We start from the raw sequence: 8,784 nt of genomic DNA on the forward strand, positions 1-8,784 counted from the left end.
CCGAGATGGAAGCATTAAAAGCCAAAAGGAAGGGGACATCTTCTTTATCCCACGAAGACGCCAACTTGGAATCCGTTAACGAGCTTCAAAGCCCGTCAAGGATTCGAACAAGAGGACGTCCAAAAAACAGGCTAGGTTCAAAGCTGGAGAAACAGATCGCAAATGCCACAAAGAAGAAGAAGACGAAAGTTTTAAGCGAGGTAAAAGTAATGTTCTTTAAATTTGTGGCGATTGAGTTTATTTTTCTCGTTAATAGTTTAGGTAATGTGTGTGTGTTATATTTCAGATAAACCTTTTTTATGCTGCATCAGCGGCGCATTCAAATTGCAGCCAATATCAAGGACACGTTATGAGTTATCAGTTCAGGGTACCAGCAGCAGGGGATAACTCGTTGGGTGTATAGTTTTACAGAATATGGGTGTAAAAGCACCGTTATTTTGGGTGTATTTTCGTTAATTCACAATTTAGATATAGACACATATATAGATATATATAAAACAAAAGCTGTAAAAATTCTCAGGTTATGGGTTTATATTTGATTTGATGTTTTTCTTCATATTTTAGTACATGTAATTCATACATTTTGAATACAGCGCAGACAGTTTGGGTGTATATTTTATACAACCTTGGGTGTATTATTAGACTTGCGTTGGGTGTAGCAGTTTATAATTTGTGTTTATATATGCCTTGATTTTTTCCTTCATATTTTACCACCTGTAATACAGCTTTTGAATACATCACAGACAGTTTACCAGCACAGATAGTTTAACTATGGGAAAAAATATACATAGAATAGAAGTTGTTGATAAATGGCAAATATTTACATCATTTGTTAATTTACAAACTACCCAGCAGATGGATTACGCAGTTTCTATATCAGCAGAATTAATCTGACAAAACGGACTTAATAATATAGAGGATGGCTTCGACAGCCTTATAGCACTACTTTCTCTAATTGCCCGATCTCTCTGTGTATTCATCTCACTCAATAGTATCCGGGATGCGTACTCCACTCTATAGTGGTCCACCTCCTCCTACAATTAAAAAGTATATTCTTTTTAAACAGCAATATTAATTCAGTAAAGTAATACAGAGTTATATGGTTCTAAAGACAGTTACCTGTGGCCAATTATCCCATTGATACTTCCCCTTTTTGATGTTTTCCGGCTCAATTATCTCCATCCACTTCATAACGTACACAGCGCAGTCATAGCTGAAAACGAAGAAAATAAATTACAAATCTCATTTACAAAAGTTTAATGTTCAGAGTTACAAATTTATACCTTGTTTTTTGGCCAGATATTTTAACATATGGTGATTTAATTTCCTTCTCCCTCTCCCCTTTCTGAAGAGGTTCCCCGCCGGCATATGTTATCAATCTTGAAAATACATATCCCTTAAATACGAAAACAAATCAGTAATACACCCGAATGAATGGACAAGATACACCCATTACAACTAACGAAATAGACCTATCTATTAAAGTAAAGAAGACAGAGGCAACTTACAGTGAATTTATTAATGTCCTTTCTCTCATCGGTGGGAGCCTTTTTGTGTAGCGGGTCAAGTATTTGACATTTCCGCTTTCTTGTATTTATCAGCCATAACCACCAATGCCCCGCGTAGCAGACAGGGGCAAAAATCTGAAGGATTGCCACACATGAACAGTGTGTTATTTTATTTTGCAAATAAGTAAATAAGCGTACTAACAAATTTAGCAAACGAAAACTTACATATGGGTGCGAAGTCAATTTTTTTCTATCTATGAAGGGAATGAAACTCGGGTAGGCTTCCACCCTGAATTCCTTTTTCGTTTTCGGTGATACGAATTCCCCGTTTGGGTGATCCGAAAGTGCCATGCACTGCAAGAATGGGAAACAAGAAATGAAATACTAAACTTACACCCAATCGAACGTGACAAATACACCCAAATCAATACAGAAAATACACCCGAAGTTCTTAGAAGTAACACTTACCACAATATCGGGGGGGAGACAATATATTTGTTCTTGAAATCTCTTTTCATTTTTGTTGTTGAGGATGAGGCAGATGGCAGATACAATCTAGAAATATATGCCGAAATCAATTTTACATTAATAAGCATTGTAATTGACTTTGGTGTAAAAACATTAATCTTATTATAATATTACCTGAGATTCTATATCACTTTTTGCCTGGAGGGAAGCAAGGTGCATTCTCATCAAAATGTATTTTCCTTGGCCAATCAGAGTGCACATTTCCTCATACTCGTTAGTATTGCCATCTGCATCTTCCTTCAGTCTTGTCCCCCAGATGTAGCACTTTTGTTTCATATCATCCGTAATCTGATATAATCCCCGTGGAGTTTCAAACTTTGCAGAACTTTCTCCCCCAGTCTCCCTCTGAATTTGTGGACTTGTGTTTTTTCCCTTCGTCGCGCTGCTTGCTATTCTTTGGACCAAACTGTCCAATTGTTCTATCAAATTCGCAGCTTCTGGAGATTTTTCCCTTTCTGTCTCCTGCGTTGACGCCCCCTCCTGGCTTGAATCAGTCAATCCAAGGCTGAATGATGGCATCCCTGGATCTGTTTTAGGAACATAGGAAGCTGTCCGTGCCATCATCAACAGGGCAGCAGCGTCTTCTGCATCTGGATGACTGCGTCATCATGTATAAGAATAAGAATAAGAATAAGAATAAGAATAAGAATATACGGATGATAAGCAAAGATTGATTTTAGTCTGATGAACTTACATTTTAGTTGGAGCTGGGGGAACCGTCGGTGTGGTCTCTTGAAGTTGTTTGGGGGTTTCAGGAGTGCTGCACAGTTACAAAAAATTAATCACGGCGTAAAAGAAACTAATCAGGAACAATATACACCCAAACTGTTAGCTAATATACACCCAAACTCCAAACAAATATACACTCAATACTATTTCTTACGTTTCTGTAGTCCCTTCAATCTGTAGCATAGGGGTTGGTTCAAAATCTGTCTCAGTGGTTGTTTGGGATGCCGGCACAAAAACCTGAATCGGGACTCTAAACAAGAAGAAAAATGAAAGGTTAACAACGCCTTTGAAAATAATAAGGTTATAAGGTTGAATATTATTGTAAAACTCACATTGCAAGCGCTTCGGACGGTGTCTGTTCCCTCACAACCATCATATTCGAATCAGACAGACTCAACCTAAAATACACCCAAAGAAATTCAAGAAATACACCCGAACAATTCAAAAAGAAGACAGGCTTTGTTTTTTTGAGAACTTACATACTTGCAGTTTTTGCTTTTTTTTCCTGCCTTTTTTTTGTTGAATAAAATAATAAAGGACTTTTTTTTCTAAAAAAAAATATATACAGAATTAGAAGTAGAAGGGTAATAGAAGAACAAAAGTAACGGTTATTTGAAAGAGAAATTACATGCTCTGTGACGGCTGGTTTACACTACTCTGTTCTGTGTGTCCTTGAGAGGAAGGAGCATCAGTTCCCAAGTTCACAGCCGGTATTCTAAGACAGATTTGATCCAAGCAACACAACAAAGTTAATATTCCAACTTATTAAACAACATACACCCAACTTGATCCACACAATACACCCAAATGGTTCCTCAAGACACACCCAAATCATGATAACAAGATTTTATTAAATAATAAAGCTTCTTACGTTTCAGACGACACATAGCGACCTTCTGTCGATCGCAGGTCAGGTTGGTTCTCGCTGCGAAACAAGAAACAATTATTAGCATACAAAACACAACAAAATATGAAATAAACAGCCCAGCAAGACATACCCCTCTGCAGCAGATTTATCAACGTTTTGCCCTAGCCATTCATCCAGTTCGTCACTTGATATTTCATATGTCTCACTACATTCATAAAAGAAGATGTTAACAAAAATAATTACGACGATAGACGGTAATATAGCTTACGAGGTAATGTACCCGTCAAAGTATTGGTCTTCTTTAGGAGGTGAATCCTCCACGAGAACTTTTTTCTTTTTTGGTTGTGTTCTGGGTGGAAAAAAAAGAGTACCAATCAGAAATAAAAAATTAATTTTATCACAGAATATTATGCAAAGAAGTGCTTACTTTTTTGGTGTTGTTTTTGTTTTTTTCTTCTCCTTCTCCTTCTCTGCAGGTGATGATTCTTCGCTCCTATAAGTTAATAATAGACACTTCAGTTAATACACGAAATCTTTATAATGAAGCCAAAAGAAAGGAGTAATAATTTCAGGACATTACTCATCACTTTGTTCAGATTCAGATTCTGAATCAGAATCTGGCTCCTCTTGCCTCTGCTTTCTTTTTCTGGATTCCATTCTGGAAGGCAAACAGTGATTATTTAGAACATACTAAAAATATACCCAATGTGATCAACAAAATACACCCAACTCGAAAAAGAAATTACACCCAAGTATGGTACTTACTTTTTCCCCTTTTTTATGGGGTGTTTTCTTGCCGAATCCTCTGAGTCTTGTTGAGTCTCAGACTCAGAGGTAGAAGTGTCACTGTCAGTAGCTGTTTCTGTCTCCGAAGACGATGTTGGACTCGCCTTCCTTTTTTTTGTTTTTTTTATTTCTTGTTTTTTTTCTTTTTTTTCTTTTTCTTTCATTTTTTCTCTTGCTCTTGTCTCCGCCATCTTCACAATCCCCTGAAACATGAGATATTTTAGCTAGCAGCATTCAGGTAAATAAAATACAAGCAACATATTATGTTTACTTACCAAAGTTTCTTCTCTTTCTGCAGTCATTCTTTCCACCAACTGCTCCTTAGTCCAGTTGGCAATCCAAGGCTTTGGTGGTCTTTCAGCCCTCTTCTTGCCTTTGTTTTCAGAAAGATGGAAGTATATTATCATGAGGGCAAAGAGGCAGCCATCAATTGCCTTCTTCTTCTTCTCCTGGTAGTCTGTGATGCCTTTGATCAAGAACGTCAAAACATGCCCCCCCCAGTTTCTCTCCGATATGCCGTCCATCTTAAAAATTGGGGCGAGGTGCACGGGCGATATTTTGTTTATCGTCGTTGGCAAAAGGAACGCCATCTGTATGTAGAGGATGAATATCCTCTTGAACATCAGGCGTTCCTCTTCGCTGCCAACGCCTATTTCCATCATTTCATCGGTAAGACTTTTGAGGGTCTTACCCTGGAATCTTCTATAAATTATTTTGTCATCATCAGAAAGTTGCTTATAAAGTTGCTTATACTCAACTTTCTCAGGAAACAGATTTCCTACAAAAAAGAAAACAACAAAGTATCAAAATCGGTTCAAAAACACCCAAGCATCAACCTTAAATATACCCAAGCATGAACTTAATATACACCTATAATTTTCAGCTAGTTACCTGTTGCATTGATGCCAAGCGCATCACCTATTGTCTTTGGTGTTATTTGGAAAGAACCATATCCTGTCTTCAGTCTGTTCTCCCCAAGTTTGAAGTTGTTTGCCAGTTCCCTTAAGAGTTGGTGATCCACCCTTAGAGGTGGGACGTGCATCAACCCACCAAATCCGAGATCCCTGACAATTGCCTTCTTCTCCTCAGTCATGTTTCTGAACTTATCACTCAGGAGATGTGTGGCACACTTAAGGTCTTTCGTTTGGTTTCTTGCTGCCATTTTGTCTGAAACAAAAAATACACACAAATATACACCCATTAGTAACAGTAAGATACACCCATATGTAAGAATCAGATACACCCATTGATAACAGTGAGATAGATATTATTCAGATACATTCATATATATCAGTCAGATATCAGTCAAACATGCTTCAATATCAAGCAACATTACAAGGTCTAATAACAGTAAGATACACCCATATGTAAGAATCAGATACACTCATTGTTAACAGTGAGATACACCCATTGATATTATTCAGATACATTCATATTTATCAGTCAGATATCAGTCAAACATGTTCCAATATCAAGCAACATTACAAGGTCTAATAACAGTAAGATACACCCATATGTAAGAATCCGATACACTCATTGTTAACAGTGAGATACACCCATAGATATGATTCAGATAAATCCATATATATCAGTCAGGTATCACTCAAACATGCTTCAATATCAAATTAATTGAGATATCAGTAAGATACACGCATATATGAGTCAGATACACTCATTGATAACAGTAAGATACACCCATATGTAAGAATCAGATACACCCATTGATAACAGTGAGATAGATATTATTCAGATACATTCATATATATCAGTCAGATATCAGTCAAACATGCATCAATATCAAGCCACATTACAAGTTCAAGCAGTATACAACCCCCAATCTACGGAATAAACCCCCAAAAATCAACAACAGTAGCAAGAGAACTTAGAACAAGAATGTAGAACGACGTAGAACTTAGAAGAATGACGTAGAACTTAGAACAGTGTAACAAAGAAGCAAGAATAATAGCACAGTAAATCCTAGAAGAACGACGTAGAAGAAAACTAAAATATACAGTAATCTTAATCAACTTACGTTGAGTGTTCTTGCTTCGTTTTCTCTTCAGATTCTTCACGGAGAGTTTGATGTTGTTTTGATGTAGGTTTCGAACAACGATTTGTATATTTTGAACTTTGATTTTTGCTCGAAAATGGGAGCGTTCCCTTGTTTTCGAAGCGTTTTCAGAAGTGGAAGAAGTGGAGGAAGTGGAAGAGTCTGCCATACGTAACTGTTTGTGTTGAGCGCGTGATTTTGACGCGCTATGTTATGCTTCCTTATGCGCGTGTCTTCGATTTGGGCTGGGCCAACTTGGATGCTTGGATACTTGTATGTGTAGCAGGCCCGTTTTTGTAATACTTGAAATATATAATTAATGTACTCAATCAAATATTTGTCATCATCAAATTTGTTAAATATTCTCTGAACTCAACACATTTCTATTACAAGTATTACTACTTTATCTTCTTAATAGATAATAGAGAGAGAATTCTAACTATCTAACTACCTTAACTATTTTATGTCGATTCAGATTCTTTTAAAACCTTTTTAATAGCTTTTCATTAGATTCTCCAATTTCTTTATGATTTTCCTCAAACTCAAGGTACAAAGATCTTTAAGCTTATGTTTGGATCTGAAATGCAAAAAAGGTTCAAAATAAACAATTGTAGAGAGTATATTAGCAACCTACATATTGATTGGTTTGTAACTAACTTAAATAGTCTTTGTAGTAACCAAATCCCTAACAAAATGCATATCTATTTTAAAGTGCTTGAATTTTGCGTGTAGAATCAGATTTGTAGCTAGAAGTACTATACTCAAGGAGTGAGAATTTTAGTTCACCAAGTAAATTCTTGATCCATACAATTCAGCAACTAGATCACTTATGCTCCTATATTCCGCCTCAGTATTAAATGTTGCAACTATAATTTGCTTCTTAAATGACCAAGAGATAAGTACAACCGTCATAACAAGTCACGATCGCTAGTCGACTCAAATTGCTTGTAAAAATGAGAGAGTCAAGTCAGAAACATTAAGACATATATTTAAAAATGGGTCAATCTGGTTTGGATTGGATAACTCACGGGTTAGACAGGTTTAAGTTGAGCAGGTACGGTTTAGTTCATCTAGCCTTTTTTTTTTCTGGGTATATAAAGTAATTTTTTGCACTGTCTTACTGTCCTAACTCTACAATAACTCCTAACTCTCAACTCTTCCTTCTCGGACTCTTAGTCTCTACTCTTCCCACTCTACTACTATAGCATCATCGCCTTTTCTCCAGTAGCCCCCAACCATCTCCATCTGAGTTCTGACCATCTCCTTCACTATGTACTTTGTTCTCTCTCTACAATCATAGTAAGTTACTCCATCCTACTCATTCTCTACTTCATTCTCTCCCTCCATCACCGATGGATATCAACTAGCACCCCCTGCTTCGTCCTTTGCTAGATCCACTAATTAGCTTAGCTCTTTGCAATTTGCTCTCTACTTTTTTTTTTGGAGTTTTCCTTCCAATAGATAATAGACACAATATTTTATTTTTTTTTGTATTTTTTATAAAAAAAAAAAAAAGATTAAGCTTAATTTGTTCATTGTACTAATAGAATTTTTATGGGTGTGAATTGAAAATCTTAGATAAAATTTTAGATGTTATGGAAGGGATTGATTCTACTACACAAAATGAGAAGCCTATTGAAAGGGTTAAAATCTTAACTTCTACTTATTGAAAATATTTCTCTAAAATTGGTATAAAAGATGGAAAAGAAAGGCTACTTGTAATATTATGAAAAAGAGTATATGATTGGTGGTTCTAACATAGGCGGAACGAATCGTAATTGTCATATTGGTTGATGTACAAAAAACTCTTATTCTAAGTGTTCATATTCTGGTCCAATACACAGTCAGACCCAAAGTAAATAAAGTTAAATCTACGAATATTATCTAGATCAATACTTGTCCAACTTTAATAGAGGTCAGGCACGACGATGTGGACTTAGCTCTACTTATCCAAATAAGTAACTAACTCCCTCAATACCTCCTATTAATCTAGAAAGGAGATCTCAACAACCTCCCTAATAAAAGGGAATAACTATCCAACATCAAAGGTGGAACAAACTCTAAAAGGTGGTTATTGATTCTACATCTACACTTATAAATGCCTTGACATCTTCAGGTTTTTTTCAAACTCAATTTACTAAATATCTGCCTAAAACTCATGCTAACTTAATTATCAAAATCCCTTGCAGGTACCATCACCACCTCTGCTCATAGACAACTCGAACAGATTCATCCTCATTGGAGAAGACGTTGGATAAGCCACCCATAAACATTTGAATCTCACTTTTAAACCTAAAACAATTCAGTTTCAAATA

The 8,784-nt window shown here is 36.2% G+C and overlaps 2 protein-coding genes across 2 annotated transcripts; both read right to left on the bottom strand.

Annotated features, from left to right (window-relative positions):
• Positions 1–793: 793 nt before the first annotated feature.
• Positions 794–1,537, bottom strand: LOC148570393 (uncharacterized). The gene is made up of 4 exons (XM_088507025.1): positions 1,509–1,537; positions 1,284–1,379; positions 1,120–1,213; positions 794–1,034 (listed from the first exon to the last, which is right to left on the bottom strand). Exons 1-4 carry the CDS (start codon positions 1,535–1,537, stop codon positions 861–863), a joined length of 393 nt encoding a protein of 130 aa, XP_088363151.1. The 3' UTR covers positions 794–860.
• Positions 1,538–2,138: 601 nt separating this feature from the next.
• LOC148570394 (uncharacterized) lies at positions 2,139–6,638 on the bottom strand. The gene is made up of 14 exons (XM_088507026.1): positions 6,452–6,638; positions 5,311–5,586; positions 4,695–5,197; positions 4,510–4,622; positions 4,214–4,291; positions 4,061–4,126; positions 3,914–3,982; positions 3,764–3,838; positions 3,637–3,690; positions 3,394–3,480; positions 3,098–3,163; positions 2,920–3,015; positions 2,731–2,796; positions 2,139–2,634 (listed from the first exon to the last, which is right to left on the bottom strand). The coding sequence occupies exons 1-14, from the start codon at positions 6,636–6,638 to the stop codon at positions 2,139–2,141; spliced, it is 2,232 nt and encodes a 743-aa protein (XP_088363152.1).
• Between the last annotated feature and the right edge of the window lie 2,146 nt (positions 6,639–8,784).

The sequence above is a fragment of the Arachis ipaensis genome, chromosome B3 (genome assembly GCF_059453495.1).
Source record: "Arachis ipaensis isolate K30076 ecotype BB chromosome B3, ASM5945349v1, whole genome shotgun sequence".
Classification (NCBI taxonomy): Eukaryota; Viridiplantae; Streptophyta; class Magnoliopsida; order Fabales; family Fabaceae; genus Arachis; species Arachis ipaensis.